The 18,603-nt window shown below is 38.3% G+C and overlaps 1 protein-coding gene across 4 annotated transcripts in view; it reads left to right on the top strand.

The window, feature by feature from the left end:
* The window catches only part of WDR20 (WD repeat domain 20), a 43,116-nt gene that overhangs the window by 11,521 nt on the left and 12,992 nt on the right, over positions 1 to 18,603 (top strand). For 2 of the 4 annotated variants that reach the window (XM_026050459.1, XM_026050457.1), the window contains exons 2-3: positions 14,120 to 14,302; positions 16,434 to 16,460. In XM_026050459.1, coding sequence (XP_025906244.1) covers positions 14,120 to 14,302; positions 16,434 to 16,460 — 210 coding nt within the window. The remainder of the gene's footprint in view (positions 1 to 14,119; positions 14,303 to 16,433; positions 16,461 to 18,603) is intronic. The other 2 variants (XM_026050458.1, XM_026050460.1) reach the window with 1 other exon arrangement.

The following is an 18,603-nucleotide window of genomic DNA, read 5'->3' as shown; positions in this document are numbered from 1 at the left end:
TTGTTAATTATTTTTTTTTTTTTTTTTTTTTTTTTTTTTTTTTTTTTTTTTAAAAAAAAAAACAACAAAACCCCTTTTCTTTCCCTTATGTGCAGAAAGAGGCAGTGGAGGAAACACTCCCTGTGATTTATCTTGGTGTTATTCAGTATGATGGAGTTGCAGCGAATATGTCACTACGCAGTATGAATTTACACTTTTACTTGTTGACAAGGCTGTAAGCAGCTACAGACCTTTTCTAATTTAGTAAGAAAGATCATATGATAACTTGCAGATTTCAAGTAAATCGACTAACAGTTACATTATAACGAACTAAACTTATTTTGATTTTTTCCATTAATTAATTTTGTTGTGTGTGGTCTTAGTTGTTGTTGTGTGCTTTTTATTTATTTATTTATTTTTTTACTCTTATGAATACCCTTATAGAGAGGGATGTTCTGCTTCAAGCTTCTCTAATAAAATTGGAGCTCAGTGGGTTGTCAAGGGACTGCTTTTCTCCCTCCTACAAAACACAGTTTTAAAGCCAACAACTTTGGGGTGTTCTTATATTGTGGTGTTTTTGTAGTCAGAAAAGATGCAATTTGAACAGCTTCAGCTATGAAGCTACAGTGATCTTACAGTCTTTGATCTTAATTTTGTGTAAAATGTTTTAAGAAAACTTTGATATAGGTGTGTGATCACTTGAACAAAACAGCCAAAATAACTGTTCTGTCTACAGCAAACAGTCAACCCATATGTACTACACAGTCTACCTCAAAGAACTGTACGTGTGCAGTACGCTGACACTTATTGCTAGTTGTGCATTTATTGTCACTCTGCATGTATTCTGATTCTCTGAGAAAATTATACTGATATTTTAGAGGAGAAAAGAATAAGGCTGAAAGCTACAGTGAAAGTAGTGACTTACAGGAGGCTTTGAAGGTGAGACCGTCTGGAGCAGTGGCCAAACAGGTCAGGCAGCTCACGTGGAGGAGATGGACGAGTCGGAGATGATGCCATCACTAAATCATACAGTATTTTCATGTTGCTCTATGTTGTTTTGATTTTTTTGGGGGAAAGCATCTTAAGTAGCAGTCTACCTGCTCTGATTTGAATGTCACCTTTAATAGCTGTAGTTTTCTAACCAGTTTTACTTAGAGATGAGCCAATTTAAACCATTTGCCAGTGAAAGTCACTAAGTGCTTAATAAGTATCCTAGCTGAGCCAATGAACTGACTGAGCACACTTGCTGAATTGCACCAGCATGTGCTCTTTCCGTAGGAATCTACTTGAGATTTCTGTACCTATTTTCCTTGATTTGCTTCTTACACCTAGTGTCTCTTACTTTTGATAAGCTCTTCCATGTCTTGCCTCATTCAGCATTAAAAGTGTGCGAGAAAGGACTGATTTTGAAGGTAGACAACTGTTGGAGTGAGAGGAACCAGAAAGGTGCCTTTGGAAGAGAAGGAGCAGGAAGCTCATCAGAAAGGCAGCTCTTATTCACTGCAGAGATGTGAATCTATTATAACCTGCTAGACTGTAACCCCTTTCCAAAGGGTTATGGTTAGCTAAGCATAAATCTTAAGTGAACCTTGCAGAACTTAATTATGATATAGTCAGGGGAAGATGTAATTGTTACAGTACATTTAATTCAGTTCCTCAAAAGGGAGGAGACTAGAATACCTTTTAATGCATTCTAAACTGTATGAAAGGTGATATATCTTTATACAGGGATAGTCCATAAGGAGTGTTGCAGCATGAATTTCATTCAACACATGTGGGTTATTCAGTTATGTTCTCTCCTGTTCTGAAGTGAGTTGCTTTTTAATTCACCATGTTTTAACAGTGAATATTACTCCTAAAAGCCCTCTGCTTGCTTGGAAACCAGGTGGGTATTTTCTTTAGGCTTTTTTCCTCTATCATATGTGGTAGAGATAAGACTAGCATTGCTGCATGCTTTGGGGAAAAGGTGGTGCTGAGTGCATGGAAAAGGATTAGAGAGTTTATTTGTGTCTGTATCTGTAATGGTTTTTGTTTGTAACTGTAAAATGGAGAGGAAATCTGCTTAGTTTCTTTCAGTTGTAGCTTTTGGAAATATGAGGAAGGTAGATTTCTGTGTCTTTGTTTTTCTTTTCTCCCCTTAAATAAAGCATTGTCTCTCTGTATAGTACTCTGAGCAGAAGTGTTAATGTTAATGCCTTTGATAGTAACTTAAAGTTCAGGTACTCAGCCTTTCTATTCTAATACTCTGTCAGTAAGTGAGAATTGGAATCATCTATGTTTAGTTTAAAAATCCTCTGTGTGACTATTGAAGGTCCCCTCTGCACTAGTATGTTATTAGACAGTGTCATTAATAAAGTGTTCAAACACCACATATATTTGCCAAACTGGCAACTTCAGAGAAAATAGCCCAAAATGTTTTCAGTGCTCAAGTAGATGGGTAGATATTTTACATAAGGGAGGTCTAGTACCTCAAACTCTGTCTGTTCTAAAATGAGAGAGAATCAAAACAGTTTCCGATTTCTTATTTATTTTTATATATCTTGCTGACTGCAGTAATTGTGACAGCTGCTGAAGGAGTTCTAGTTGAGCTCTTATAGGAATGTTTTTAGAAATGCTTAATATTTTCATTTTTGGAAAAAGAAGCAAGGTTGCATACAGAATCACAAAATTCTCTTGGTGAAGCTGGAAGGCCTCCCTGTTCATAGTCAGAATATTTTATATGGAAAAGCAAGCTAATATCAGAATAATAGGTGAGCTGAAACTGTTGAGAGTGTCTGCTTGGGTAGTTCTTGCTTCAGCCTGAAAACTTTCTGGAGAGGAAGATCAGTGGGACATAATGTTGGTTACAGGCTGAGCCTGCTTGTGGTGGAGCTGCTGATTGCAGCTGAATACAGTTCTAAGAGGCATCAAAAGAGTGTCTTAAGCGGCACTAAAGAGATGCCTACAATATTAAATGTCTTTTATATGTTATAATGTGTATAATATTTTGGTTGCTCATGTTGAAGGTGAATTCATTAGGGCTAGGAAAAGATAGCATTTATTGTAAAGTTGGAGGAAGAAAAGTGTGATGTTTAACTAGCCTAGCAGAGCAAACTCTTCATTCCCAGAATAGCTTAGGAGTGCAGACAAGAATAAACAGGTAACATTGTCCAGTAACATTATTGGTTACAGTAGCTGAGATCCTGCTTAAAACTTCTTGCAGCCTGGGGTACTGTCTGGTGACGGTGTTTGTGGGGTGTTACATTCATCTTGTATCATCATGTCCCGTTAGCCTTGTGAAGGAATCATATGTTCCTATGAGCGCAGACACCACAAAGCCATTCCTAAATTAGTGCCTTTTTGGCAGTGAGTTTCATATGTGTTTTGTTTAGGATTCCTGGGAGAGCAACTTGAGCGCTCTTAGGTCTGTCCTGATTCTCTTGCCGTGAATTACAGGAGGGCAGTGAGAAGCTTCTGAGAACCTGATAATGAGGTGGTGAATTGTGGAGGGAGAGTGGAAACTTAACATGAGAAATCTTTAATGTGTATTTGGTATGATGCTATTCCTTTACCAACGTCAGGAAAACACCAGAAATCCTTTTGACTTGCATTCCCTGACAAGGTGACAACTCCACCTGAAAGGGCCATGAGACACAGGTCTGGAGTCAGAGGAGGAACCATGTTAGAGGTACCATCTGGGTAGGACCCCTAGCTAACTATGTGATGAGTTTGTCTGGGGAAAAGCAGCATGGGCTGTAAAACTGAGGTAGCGTTTGGTTTGGTGGTACAGGTGATGACTGAACGTGTACAACAGGTGTGGAAGTGTCGGTGTTAGAAGTGGGCTGCTGTGTGGCTGGAGCCACAGCTGGCTGCCACTTCAAGAGTCGAACTTGGCTGCATTTAGGAATGCAGCTGGCTTGATGCAAACCCTCTGTGTTGTGGTGTGGATAGCTTCAGTATTGAAACTGTGACAACTGTGGAATCCGTGTCAAGTTCATTCTTATGTGTTGTCTACATTATTGAACTACCAATAAATTGTGCAAATTTGTCAGTAGGCAGTTCTGAGGCAATGACCTGAGCTGCTGCTTGAGTTATGTGAACTAGTGGTTGGAAGTATGTTATATTATTTTGAAGAGGTCAGGATAACTATATAAAAAAAGCTGTATAATATTTTTTCTGTCAGTGTTTCAGGTGCCTCTAAGATCTCTTGCAGGGGCAGGGCTCATGCAAAGCAAAAGATTTTGTGAAGTTCAGAGGTATTTTTATATGTGCTGAAAGCCAGTCAGTTTCCCTCAAGTCAGGAAAGGAAGGAGAGAAAGGGGCAAGAAACAGTACAAAACTGTTGATGAGCGGAAGACACTGTCAGATCTTCCATAAATCCCAATTATGCAAAACTTGTTCTTAATTCAGAAAAAAATCCTGTTCCTTGGCTCTGCTATAAGCTACCGCTAATAGTTGAACAGCTGTATAATGAAAATACTGCAGGGTAATAGGTTGCAGACTCTCCTGTAAGTACAGAACAGCTTTTAAGATGAGGTAGAGCATTTCATTCAGAAGCTGCTTAGAGCTTTTTGAATAGTAGTTTTAGGTAGTAGTGGGTTCATTAACTGGATTTAAAAAGAAAAAAGGGTTGGCTGGTCACCTCGTTTTATAATTAGATGTGGCAGTGAGACTGAACCAACCAAGAAATCTGTTCTTTTAAGTCTTTTTTTTTTCATTATTTCTTCATCTGTTCTTTTTTTGTTTTTATATACTTTTTAGTACACTGTAAAATATTTGATATGGTTTCTGGGATTTAGGAAAGATTCCAGGAGCTCACACAGATGTTTTCTTGTTCTTGATCTCGTATTTGATCAGTGTGTTGGAAGAAAGATCTTTCTTCTTCAAAATGGAGACTAAGGAATTGACAATTGAGGCTTGGTCCTTCTAATATTAATCCTAAAACTTAAAAAAAAAAAATAGCCTTTAGGATTAAAGCTAAAATTAGGAGGTTACCTGGCCCCCTCTTGTACTAGAGGAATCAGACAGACTAGAGGAATCAGACTAGAGGAATCAGCTGGACCATTTTTCACCAGATTCATCTTTAATATAAGGAAACTTGGGGTGGGTGGGTTTATTTTTATTTATTTTAAGTGCCCTCTTCAAGTTTCCTTTTCTATTAGGAATGTAAATCTTGCATCACGGGAGAGAAGAATGTCTACTGTCAAATATGGAGCCTCTGCTCATTTTTGTGTAGCTGCTTTTGTCCTGATATACGTTGTCCTCACATCCGAGTGCATTCCCTCTATTTAGTGCCTATTTGTGCCCGTCTTTGGCAACAGAGTATCCCCTTCTCCCCTCCCCCATCTCAATAATAGAAAAATCTTCAGATTTGTGGATTTAAAGTAATTCCTTCAGTATGAAAATTGTTCAGTTTACTCACTGGAATACATTAAAATGTTAATGTGCCTTGATCAATATGCAACGCTAAACAGTTAAACAGAATTGCAAGCAGAGGCTCAGCCTGCCTCGTTACCATGGCAAACACAGTAGGAAATTCATGCCAAAGTTTGGAAACTAAGATACACAAAAGAAAACTTTCAAACTGAAATAGTCACTGCAGAGAATAAACTTAATCAATGTTTTCTGAGCCCCTTTTGCAAATAATCCCTCTTTAAAAGTCATATTTTCTTAAGCAAACTTTAATTCTCTATTCTGAATTTTATGTAAAGCAGCACACAGAGGGAGAAGTGGAATTCTTGTTTGCTTGCCCTTCGACTGTAAGGACATTCAGTGAGAATAGCCTCTTGGAGCCAGATAAATTACTCAGTGCCATAATGTAGGTTTACGTATTTCCAGCGTGCCACATCATTTAACAGACTGGTACTCTCAATAGATTGTGTGTGTGATTGTGGGGTTTTTTTGCTTGTTTTTAATGATTCGTATATGATAGAGCTCATAGAGTATTTAATTCACTTAAGACTGTTATTTGTCTTGAGGCTGGCAGACTGTGGCCAGGAGATCTGTATGTTGGGACCTTCGTGGGATAATTTCCAGTTTGGTGGGTTCCCTATGTAATTAGCAGTCTTTGAACCCAGTATTTCTTAATGTAGTTATGTCAATGTATTGTGGCAGGTATTTTTGCATCTGGTTTACAGTAGTTTTCCATAGATGTCATGTGCAGATCACAGTTATTTTCTGTTTGCAAATTTAAATTAGTATGTATATTTACATGCATTTTTTTCCCTCAAAAATCTCATTTTCCCCCCAAAAGTGAAACAGTGTTACACAGAAAGAGGTTATCCTGTGGCTTAAAAGACATAATAATACTTCCCAAAACTTCCTGAAATTTGTTTGATTAAAGGAAAATGGTCTGGGATATTACCGAGAAACTGCCATCAATCTCCCTGTAGCACCGTGTGTGTTGGGAAGGAAGATTTGCTTTTGTGGCAAGTGGTTGTATTGGAACATGAAGTGTCAGAGAGGATGCATCAAATGGGTTAAAGTTAGTATCGGGCTGAAATGGGGCTTTCTAAAGTTTTGAGACATTTTTATAAGTAATTAGAATAATTTGTATAAGCAGATTCTAGAACCACTTAATTGTTAACACAAAGATACAGATAAAAACAACTGGAAAACGGTACTAGGGAATAATCAAAGGAAAATAATGAACTTGGAGGCTACTGGAGCAATGAGTTGTTGACATGGGTTAGACACAGGAAATGAATCTTTAAATATTTCTGGAGCACGCTTATGCCTAAAGTTGAAGTTATGGAGTTAAAAATCTTGGATTGGGCTCTTCTCTCTGAGCCCACGACTCATGAACATCACTGGCAAATCATTGGTTTGAACTTAAAACTTCACAGTAACATCTGCTTTCCTAATATCTGTTTTTGAAAGAGCTGGTTAGGGGAAGACGAGAGGGAGGAGGAGGTCTGCATCGCATGCAGAACATACGTGATTCTGAACCGGGTTTCTGCCCGAGACATTTTTATCCAAAAGACTGAATTGCAATAGAGCCGGATAGATTCTGTAGCCACTGGGAAGAGAGGAGGATGCGGCTCCTGCTGCCTTTTCCCTTTCTCTAAAAAAGAAAAAGGCAATTAATTGCTTAAACAGAAATAGCACATCTAATTCAGTTCAGGTCTGTTGGGAGTGCGTGTGCAGGGATTATATTCAGTTGTTTGAGTTCGCCCAGCCTGTTTACAGAGTTAGTGTGGTCAAGCATATAAGGCTGAAACCAAAGGTTTATTTTTTTTCTCAGTTGATCATGTTATTAATTAATGCTGCCAATAAGGTGAATGTTGTAATTATTTTTTTCAGTACAATTACTATGATATTTTGCTTGTGTTCTTCATGTAAACTCACAGAACTGATGCGAAGAACGCAGTGTACACCTGGCAAATCTGCTGGAATAGCTTCAGTATCTCTAATGCTCTGTGTGCATTAAGATAGTGCATAGATAGGGGTACGTAGATAAGGTTTGATCTCAATAGCTGCTTTTCAATGTGCATTTATAAGTGATTGCTCACATGGAGAAAGCTCTTGAGCCCTTTCTGTATCTCAGAGGAAAGTGTCTTGAGCAAAGTGCGAGTGAAAGGATTGAAGGTGAGAGGGGCAGACTCTCACCTGCACCTAGAGTAAAAATTAACTTAGTTAAATCCATGGGAACAAGCACAGCTCAGTAGATGAGGTTGAACTGTCAAGTCATTCCTGCAGTAGGAACAGCACCATCACAGGCTGTACTTGCTGCTCTTGAGTCCAAGGAAGCAGGGTCAGCTCAGATGTGAGTTTTGCCTGAATTGAAAGTGCTTTAAATTTCTGAGGGAGCAGTTTAAAAGGCTCCAGACCTCTGCCGGGTTGGGACAAATCTGAGCAGCAGCAGCAGCAGCATTCAGCTCAAAAGACAGAGCAGGTGGTTTTCTTGCGTGGGAGGTTTTGGTTTCCCTTAACCTCCTTGGCCTTCAGCAGCTCAAATGTGTAAATGTCCTGTCCTACTTTACTGCCCTGTGCCCAATTTTAAAGGGAGACAAAGAGTAAATGGATTGTGCAGGCACCTGCAAAGCCAAGGAGGTCTGCAAGCAAACTGGGTTTTTCCTTTTGAGGGAGACTGCTGGTTGTTTTTGTTGTTGTTTGGTTTGGTTTTGGTACTGAGATTAAGACCTCGTTTAAATCCTTAATGAAATGGAATAAATACTGCTAGGGTAAGTTGTAAATCAGACATTCTTTATGATGCTCATTTCCATTGAGTGGAAACCTTCCCTAATCTTGCCAATCATATAGACATCAGTAGATTTATTATCATATCAATCATATAGGCATTCATAGATTTACTTCAAACTTGTACGTGCTATTTGCTCTGCTTGAATGCATAGAAAAGAATGTTTCAGAAACACAGAATATGATAATTTTGTTAGGCCCTCTAGAAAAAATAAATCCGTCTTGACTTCAAAATAAATGGATTTGTGTCGATTTGGCTAGAGGAAAACTTTTATTGTGACATCATAGTTGTCTACTTAATAAATGTTGAAATCTGGTTAAGTAATGCTTTTCCTTCTTTCAAAAACCTTGTATGTCTGGTCCCAAGTGGAAGTTAAATCCAGAAGGAAGAGGAATATCAAGTAGCTTTGCAAGTTTTCATGTAGTTTTGTACAAAAATGATATCTAGACTGTTACAGATGAGCTGAGTGGAACACTTCTTTAAAAAAATAGGTTGAATAAAATTACTTGGTGGCCCTGTTTCACTAACAGAGATGTTCTTATATAGTATCCTAGAAACTCCGTCACGTGCCTGAAGTGTTCCTTTTCAGCGTTTAATCAAATGCTTTATAACTTATAAAAAGCTTATGTATAGGTATAGGAGGTATAGGAGCCTGTTTATGAGGAATAGTATAGTTCAGGAAGGCAAATTTTCTGTCTAGTGGAAATAAATCTAAATTCTCTACTGGAAGTGGATATAAATGCAAATTACTTTGTACTTTAAGTGAAGTCATTCAAAATATATATATATTTTGTATATTTTATTATATATATATATATATAAATGTCCTTGCAATCGAAGCCACAAAGGAAAAAAAAAGTGGATTTTGAAACTAAAACTGACATGTGAGGAGCTGCGCTTTCTAGAGAAAGGACATTTCATAGAAGAGTAGCTTAACAGAGGGTCTTTGAGGTGGTACGTTAGAGTGGCAGGTTATTCTTTCTGTCTGCTGATTGTTTTTCTGCTCAGTTTCGTTGTTTTCAGTCTGGGAATTCTCGCTGTCTAGTGCCACTTGCGGCACTGTCTCCTAGATCCTCTTGCCTTCAGTTAGAGACTGCGCACCACCTTTAATTCTCTACTGTTTGGACAAAGCTTAAAATCCTATCTCGAAGTAGTGGTTTTCTCAAGTAGATGAGTCTGAATTTTATATAAAATTCACTACTGCTACATTGAATGCAGTGCTGCAGTGGGAAGAGACTTAAATTTCCCTAGCACTAATGGCTTTGCAAAGCTCAGGGGACACATAAAACTAGTCTATATTTACACATAAAACATCACTTGTGCAACCCTTAAAGCTAAGGAAGTTTCTCAGGTGTGGAAAAAGCAGCTCAACTGTCCTTTCCATATATGAAACCTGTTGTAAGTGTATTTTAGTAGTGGAGCTTCATAAGTGGTGATTGCAGATGGTTCGTAGCTTTATTCTGGGTGCTTCTGAGGTGACACTGAATGTGTATTCAGTGGTAAACTACCCGCAGGATTAATGTTGCATCTGAAGAGATGCTGTGATTGCTATTATATCTTGGCAGGCTTGAAAGGTTTGCAGAAAAATCCCCTTTCTACCAAGAAAACGGAGGTCCATTAGTCGCTGGTCCGTCAGCTTATATACTGCTCTATTTGTAGGGCATAATCAACCATACTGAACAGTGTTTTATTATGGCTTTAGAGCTGCTGGAAGCTTTATATGACTTCCTGGTGCTTATCTCCTGAAATTAAGTGGAACTTTTGCTCTGCATTGCTGTTCTTTATAGAGAAAGTCCATTGACCTATTCCAGTAGTTTCTTCCTGCTTGAAGTTCACTGAAGGCATAAATCAGAACTGTTAAGTCAGCTGGGAATGTTATGTTGCTGCTGGTTTTGCTGGCCCTAAGATGAGGATTTAGGATGATCCTGCTTGGAAGAGACATCTGAAAAGTGCTAGTCCAACCTTCTGCTCATAGCAGGGCTCGACTATGAGGTCAGACCAGTCTGGAGCAGCAGCGAAGCAGTGAGGATTAATTGCCCTCCTTTCAGATGGGGACTTTAAGGAGCATCTCTAAAGTTTACTTAGTGATGTCGCAAGAGTCGATTTATGTTACTTGAGTAGTGTTTTAACAAGTGCAGCTTTCTCAAATGATTCCTCTTATAGACCAAGGACCATTATATCCCTGAATAGCACTGTATGGAAGAGATGTGAAGCTACAGGTAATAAGTCTTCAAGCTCCAAAAATGGAGAAGAAATTGTCTTCAAAAGCTTAACACTCAGTCCTTTATGTCTTCTCAGCTGCAGTGCAAAATACACGTGACCGTTCTGTGGTTTCCCATTCAAGATCAGTTATGTGGGCTACGGAGATACCTTTAAGGGGATTTTCATAAGTAAATCTTTTATTAAATTTTTGTCCTAGCTTAAAGACCTCTCTTAATCTAACTTATTGCTGCAGCCCGTAGAAAGCCAGTCTCCTGGCAAAAGTGGTATATAGTAGTATTAAATATCTATAGGAAGGTATTGTCATGACTACAGTTAAACTAATCTGAGATTAATAATAATAATAATAATCTTCCCTTTCTGTTTTCAGATGTTTTTTTCCGGCTTAGAAGGCAATGTAGATTGTATGTTATGTCTCGTATTCAACCAAGAATTGCAGAAAGCTGTAGATTTAAGTTAGCCGATGAAAAGATGAAGAAAGAGTTCCCATCTGCCATAGAATCATGATTAAAGGCCATCTGGATATAATATGATTTACTGTTTGGGAAATATTAGTATGAAGCTATTAAGTCTAGGATCAATAGCATATCAAAAGCATGACTCTTGAACAGAAATTAATCTGGATTTACCCTTAGAACTTAGTTACAGAACTAAGGTAATTGATGCCCATCCTAATCAGATACTTTAAGCATCAGAATCTGAAAACTTCAGTGTTTGCTCAGCTGGATCTAACTGCTTTTTGTTTTCTTCTTAGTGTCCAAGAACTTAAAATTGTTTTTATGATCATCATCTTCCTGCAGGAACTCACACTTCAGGGAGGATGGAGGATGTGCTAGTTCTGCCCCCCAGCTCCCTCAGCATGTGGCTTACAGATACTTTTGCTAAAATAATGTGCTGTGAGAGATAACTAAGTTGGAATTGAAGTCTCCAAACCAGATGTACAGTCTTTGTTTATTTCTAATGCATGAATTGACCACAAAGAACTGAATGATATTTATTTATTTTGTGGAATATAAGATTCTGTAGTGATGTGAAATCTGTTGGAGAACAGGACTTGGAAGCCATTGGTGCCCAAGATATTCCAGTTTTGTTCAGCTGTTATCACTGCATTCTGACGAGTTTTGTGTGAGCTTGTGCTTGTTCTTAGGTGACTGAGTTCACAGTACCCCCCATCCCTTGTTTTCCCTTCCAAGGGGTACTTCAAATGCCACTCTTGAAATCTGGATGTTGGGAAAAAGGCCTGCTCAGAATTAGTAAGGTGATTCAAAATACTGTTGTAATGAAATAAAATGGAAGGCCAGACTTCTAGTGCAGTTACTGGCTGGCCAAAGTGTTATTACTGGAGTCTTGATTAGCTGAGCTGTACTTTGCCTTGCAGTGCAGAGCAAGGACTTAAGTTCAGATAGTCAGATGTGGGATTTGACACAGTCACAGGGTCAGATTTCACGTAAAAACTTTTCACCGAGAATGAATCCCCCACAGAAACACTATAGGAAGTGGGTTTAGTGATGAGCTAAAGCTAAAGGAGCTTTTGAATTTTCTGAGTGAGTGTTTTTTTATATCAAAATACGGTAACAACTATGAATTGTACAGAAACAGGGAAAATGGCTTCTGGTGCTCATGGCCATTGGCCCTACCCTGTCTTTTGGTGAAGAGGGAACATGCCCCAAAGTACTGTCATGCTTGTGGATTTGACCATCTCTCCAAGGGACAGCTGTATCCTAACTGCAAACACTAGTCACGTGTTAAATACAAAGCGGGACGTCCCTGTCTGTAGAAACCTACTTTCTGGTAATGCTGGGTTGAATTAATTTTGCTTCCTCTCCATTTAAGTTCAGGCAGATTGTCGCTGCCATCTGGCTCTCCGAGATCAGCTGGAGCAAGCAGAGTGAAGGCTGTGCTGGTTTCATTTGTCAGGATTTCGTGTCTTACTAGAACTGTTACCACACAATTTCAGAAGATGTGCAAACTTAATCACACTGGAAGTCTGTGAGATGACAAAAACAATAGTCAGTCGTATTTTCACCTCTGCAGTGCTACAGGACATGGAAATCTCACATGATATGAGATCTAATGCATGGCCTCTGGAGTCAGATCTTTCAGCTTCAAATTAGATTTACATGTGTCTGTGGATACTCGTTCATAGGCATGTGCCTTTTTCTATGATGTCCCAGTAGAGCTGGTATCTTATTTGAGTTCTCCTTGAAGAGGTTTTCCTAATAAACTTTCTTAGCATATAATGGATCTGTGAGCTCTGGAGAATAGCTTTTTAATCTGCTGATTTGAGGAGCTGGAGTACATAATCTCATTTTGGAGTTTTCAATCAGGAATTGATTAAACTGGTTTACAATATATGCTGCAAAACGTAAGTGTAACTTTAATACTGCTGCAGTTGTTTGCTGATTACAGGTAACCTATGGTTAATTTACCTTGGAAGTGCCTCACCTAACGTGGTTTGCTGTGCAGATAGTTTTCTGTCCCCTTACAGCTCCAGTTCTCATCTGTGAAGCTCCATGTACACCAACAGTTTGCTGTTGTTTAAACTTTGGAGCACATGGCTGAATCTGTCAGAAGAGTTTCCCTTCATGTGATGCCCATCCTCTTCCTCAACCAAGTTATATTTCTTATACTACTGAGCTGACTTTTTCTCGGGCTACAAATACCGAAAAAGCGTATATCAAAATTAGAATCTGAGTCCAATATTGCAGTCTCTTGTTTGTAAAATTGTTGAATATCTGCAGCTTTCTAATTAAAGCTCTGATGCTTGTAAATAAGGAGTTAAAAATGTTGAACCTGTTGCATGATCTTGCGTATTAAACGTGTGGGTTTTATCTCGAGATGATGAAAGATAGGGTGTCTGCTCAGATGTGCTGTGTAGATAGGCGTGGGTTACACAACTGAGGGAGAGCATTTCAGATGGCGGATCCCTCTTGGTCCTGCAGACATGTCAGTGCCTTGCTGAACACATCTTGGGTTGTCTGTTGGTTCCCCTGCTCTGTTAGCACTGCTGTTTCATCTGAGCTGTGTTTGGACTGTGCTCAGGAAATAAAATTGCTCTGCTGGCAGTGCACAGAAGTCTTTCTTCATATAGACGATAGCATTTTGTTGTTTGAGATGGTGTCAGAAGTACAATCGTTTTGTAGCTTAATGACTTAAAAAATATTCAATAGTTGCAATATGAACCTGAGTCTGTTCTTAGAAATGTCTTTCCTAGAACCCACTCAATCATTTATAAGGCATTTTTAAAAAAAAAATTGAGACTAATCTATTATTTTTGCCTTTTATAAATGGATATATTTGCATTACAAAAATCAGGTTGTTGCAAGCATCATATTTTAAATTGGCAACTCTCAAAACTGGTTGTACTTTATATTCGGGGAAGCTCTTCCTAGAGACGTAGCAGTTTTTTCCTCTATGTGATTAAATGTCCCTCCCAGATGAGGAAACCTGGGAATAGGTTTCCTGTTTACTGAACAGTTGTCACTGGTTTGATGCATGATGTAGTTGCTGAGGTTAGGTAGGTACAGCGTGGAGCAAAACTGAGGAGACACACAAGTCTTACATAAAAGATAAACTTGTTGAAGACTTCTTTGATATCTTCAATAAATACCAAGATGCTTTTTTAAAATAAGGTTTTGCAAGTTCATGTGTTGTTGCTTTGTATAAATTCACTTGCAAATAGAACTTTTTACATGCACTCATTGTGATAAACTGTCTTAATTCTCTTTGTTCTCTTTGCAGGCTGCGGACTTGAGTAAACCAATAGACAAAAGGATATACAAAGGAACACAGCCTACATGTCATGACTTCAATCACTTAACAGCCACAGCAGAAAGTGTCTCTCTCCTAGTGGGCTTCTCTGCAGGCCAGGTCCAGCTTATAGACCCAATTAAAAAAGAAACTAGCAAATTATTTAATGAGGAAGTAAGTAGAAATCTTAATACTGTTGCATGCAAATATATTTGATATTAAAGATACTAGATGGCAGAGATCTGTAGATGACTTCCTTTGTTTATACAGCTCATTATTTAATTGTTACCTTTGCTTTTCAGCTGTTTCATGGATCTTAGGATGTCTATGCTTGTAGGAAGCTTCTGGCAATTTAAGGAAAAAGAGGTTAGGTAATGAGCTAATGGCAGCTAACTGCTGAAAAAGGGTCTATGAATCTAAATATTGCTGTATACCCTCTGCAGTTGGTTGTTCCAGAGGTTCCTCATTCCAAACAAGGAACAGACATTTGAGCATCTCACTAGCATCGATATAACTATCATGAAGCTCAAAATACTCCAGTATTTTTATAGAAAAGGTGTTAAAACAAATCCTCCCTATTGAGGGAGTGCTGAGTGGGGAGGACATGACTTATGCCAAGTTACAAGACAGCAGGCTCTGCTTATCTGATAGTATTGGTATTTTTAACAGGGTAAGTGTCTGGATGTTAATGATAGAAGAGATCTGGTAACTGATACAACGTAGGTAGTGTTTTCTGCTGAGGGCAAGCTGTAGGAACTTGGATGTGTTTTGTTTGTATTACTCCTTTTTGTTTGTAAGCTAAATGCAGATAAAACATGAGAAATGTTAGCAAAGAGCTTTGCAGGTCGTGTTTTAGAAATCTCCAATAAGTCTTTTGCAGATGAAGTTGAGTATTGCTCGGCTTTCATCCTGTGCAGACACAGCTTCCCCGTGTCAGGGAAGATGTGTTGACATTCTCAGTCTTTGTGCAAAGAAGTTTCAAGTATTGTTCTCAATGGGAATGTTTTATAATTAGACCTGCCTAATTCCTCCTCAGCTTTCTAAAAGTAGCCACAGCGAGATCAGAAGAGGGGAATTTTTCTTCTTTTCTAGCTTGTCCCACCTGTTCTTTCTCCCTGCTGTTTGAAAAGGAAACTGCTGGAGATGCTCTTATTTTACACTGAATAAGTTTTATGCTATATATATATATATATTATATATATAAAAATAATATATAAATGTGTGTGTGTATATATATATAAAGCATATTTGAAAAATGCATTCTAGCATTGTTCTCAATATCCCTCCTTCCCCAACAAACAAACAAAAACTAAATAAAAAACAAACATTTTGGCACTGGTGCAGCATGACCATTGAGAGTGCAGGTCTGGATGTGAACAAGTCCCTTGTGTAAGTACAGCTCTGATTTAATCTTGTTTTGGTAGTAGGATAAATATTATAAGTAACTAGAGTTCAAAACCACTATTGAGATTGCATACGCTTCAGTTGAACTATAGTGGCCTCAAAGGAAAAACTCCTGCTAAAATACTTATGTAAACATACAACACATGTTTATATGCCCTGACTTTGCCTGCTGTCCAGCTTCTGCAGTGTAAAGCCCTGGGCAGTGGGGCAGGTGAATAGTTTCAGTAGCAGCAACAAGTGCTAGGAGAACTGAAACAATTTTGCCTGCCTTTTTTTTTTCTTTTTTTCTTCTTAACACAGGTAAAAAGACTTGCTCAATGCTGCTACCAGAGTAGATTGCAATTAAATGACAAATACTTGTTTTTTATGCCAGTTAACTGCAATTATTTTTAAAAAAAAGCCTTTTAATTAAAAAAAATCTGGAATTAATAGGCTCACATCTAAACACTTTTTTTTTTAAAGGAAACATTAGCGTGCACTGATTTTTTTTTTTTTTTTTTTTTTTTTTTTTTTCTTCTTATTTGCTTTTTTTGTTTGAGCCAACCGATTGGTTTTGCAATGCATGTAGAGTTTAGGTAGTGTTTGAGAATAAGCACGTTGTCACAGACAAAACTGAGGACATCTAAAGGCAAAATTTTACCTCTTGACAGATTGGGTGCTAGAGCAAGAATAATAGCAGTAAAAGAAATCATCACCTGTCCTGTTAGTTAGTAATGGGGTGACTTAGGGAACCCAGAGCTGTTTTGACTAGCTGCTGTCACGAAGCAATCAGGATAGCAGTCAAGCAGTGCAATTAATGAAGTAACCTGTTACGACACAGAAGAATACGTACTAGTTGCCTGAATTGAAGCTATTGTATTTTGACTTCTTATTCTTATTTATTTTAACCCCATTAATCTAGAAAACAGAAGGGACTCGAAAGGCTGAGGTGAGTGATGTGATGCAGCTCCTGGCAGCCTCTAAAAATCAAACTGTGTTCCTTCTAACTATATCGAGAATAAAATTAGTGTTGTTTTCTTATACCCATCAACAGCTAAGCATACCTTGGCCTTGATTGTTTCTGGCAGTAGTTGGTTATTCTCAAATTGGCCAACTGAGCTGTAACTCTCCTTCATCTTGGCTTATTTATTGTCTATGCCCTTTTATCTAAACCATAGCCTTCAGCCGCAATTAAGGTATAGCTCCATTTATTTTTTTGATAAATTCTTTTTCTACCTGTGTTGCCAAAGCTCTTGGCCAGAGCTTAACGTAAATTCCTTGATTGCTTTTTTCTCTGCACTCCTTTGTTCTCTGCCTATAATTCTGTCCTCTGAAGCTCGTTCAGACGTGGCTGCTGAGATAATGTTACTCGCTTGTCTTCTGACTGGAGCCTCCAGTTCCTTTGCTAACTGTTTTTCACCAAGCTGAACACAAGCTTCTTATCCCAGCTGCTAAATCTGCAGCGATTAGCTGGATACTGCATTCAGTGCTCATTACTGTGATGCCTCTGCCAGGGATACTGACTTTGTCTCCCTTTGCTGTGCTGTAAATGAGTGCAGAATCCCAGGTAAAAGCCTTCAAAACTTAAAAGATCGTAATTTGATCATTTTAATTATCCTTCTGTATTTAAAGTGCCCTTAGTTGAGAAGGGGGTGAGATGTGGTCACTTGCTTCACATCTATTTCAAGTATTATTATCTTTTCAATCTGCCCCTTGTCTATTGAGGCTACCTGCCTCTCACTGCATATTGCAATTTTTTATTTTGCTCGCAGCTTCTTTGAGGTAAAGTCATCAGGTTTGGTGGATTTTTGTACGGTATCTAATATTTAGTCCATTAATTTGAACTGGTTTAAAGCTAAATGATTCCTCTTGCAAGCAGAGCCTGTGCAGACATTAGGTTGAGCTACTTCTCCTTGAGTATGTCCACGAAATCTTGCTCTGTACCAGATCAGAGAGAGCTTCATAACCATAAGATTCTTGTTTCTAGCAAGCAGGCTGCTAGATGCTCCCTGCTCTTGTTCTCTTGGTGTGTTTGAGGTAACTTTCAGTCTGATATTGCTGGTATCATCATTACTTGGACATGAGGGATGTACATTAATGGACACATGGCAGGTTACTTTAAATATAGCAATAGAAGCTGCACAGAGCTGGTAGTTTGAAGCCACTCTGAAGAAAAAGTTGTAGATTCATTATTTAAAAAAAAAAAACTTTTAAGCTTTTAACCAATGAGAAATCATAGGAGAGAGGCTTCCTGCTTCCACATCAAGGCTGGCAGCTACACAGCTGTACAGAAGCATAATCGAAAGTGACCAAGTGCTGCTTTTCAGTGACAGGTGGAGGTATGGAATAAATAGCAGCCAGCATGTATATTAGTTCCTTTGTCTGAAAAACAGAATAGCAAATTTTGGGTGATTTTAATACTTTGTGGCTTGTTCTGATACTTCTTTATGCTATTCGTATTTGCACTCTTAGCTTTCATACAGCTGAGCTGTTCTTTTTAGCCTGTAATCAATTTATAACCCTATATATTTATATATAAAGATTGCTTGCGATGATTAAATTTATGGCAATTGCAATTGAGCAATGGCATGGCTGACTGTTGCCAGATTTAAGTCTACCAGAATTATAGCTGCAAACTAAGAATTAAATTTTATCGCTGCCTCTTCTTCCAGTGTTCAACACATTATGATCGTGGATATTTATATAATGTGTTAATTCATTGTTTTGTAATGATGAAATCTACTAATGTTTTCCTTTAAAAGAAATGTCATTTAAATCAGATGGTAAGTGAGAGTATTAATGGGTCTGTGGCTAAAATATCGAAAGTAAGTATGGGATAGGGAGTCTGGGAGGCAAAGGATGTGGTACCTTGTGTATTCAGTGAACTGCATGTGCTTAACAGTTAACTTCCCATGTTAATAGGCTTATTGTATAGCACTTGTCCCCTGAATCAGTATGAAGATTGCGCTGGTTTAGGCTCCTGAAGTGTTTGTTGTTTTTGTTGTTCTCTTCTGCAGAGGTTTCATTTTGTATATGTGGCTTCAGATGAAAACAGAGTGTAAATTTACTGTCGTTGACTTAAAGCCTGTTTG

The sequence above is a fragment of the Nothoprocta perdicaria genome, unplaced genomic scaffold (genome assembly GCF_003342845.1).
Source record: "Nothoprocta perdicaria isolate Ctin4 unplaced genomic scaffold, notPer1 scaffold_69, whole genome shotgun sequence".
In the NCBI taxonomy this organism is placed as follows: domain Eukaryota; kingdom Metazoa; phylum Chordata; class Aves; order Tinamiformes; family Tinamidae; genus Nothoprocta; species Nothoprocta perdicaria.
Note: the sequence above shows the minus strand (reverse complement) of the source record. Positions and strands in the feature narration are given on the sequence as shown.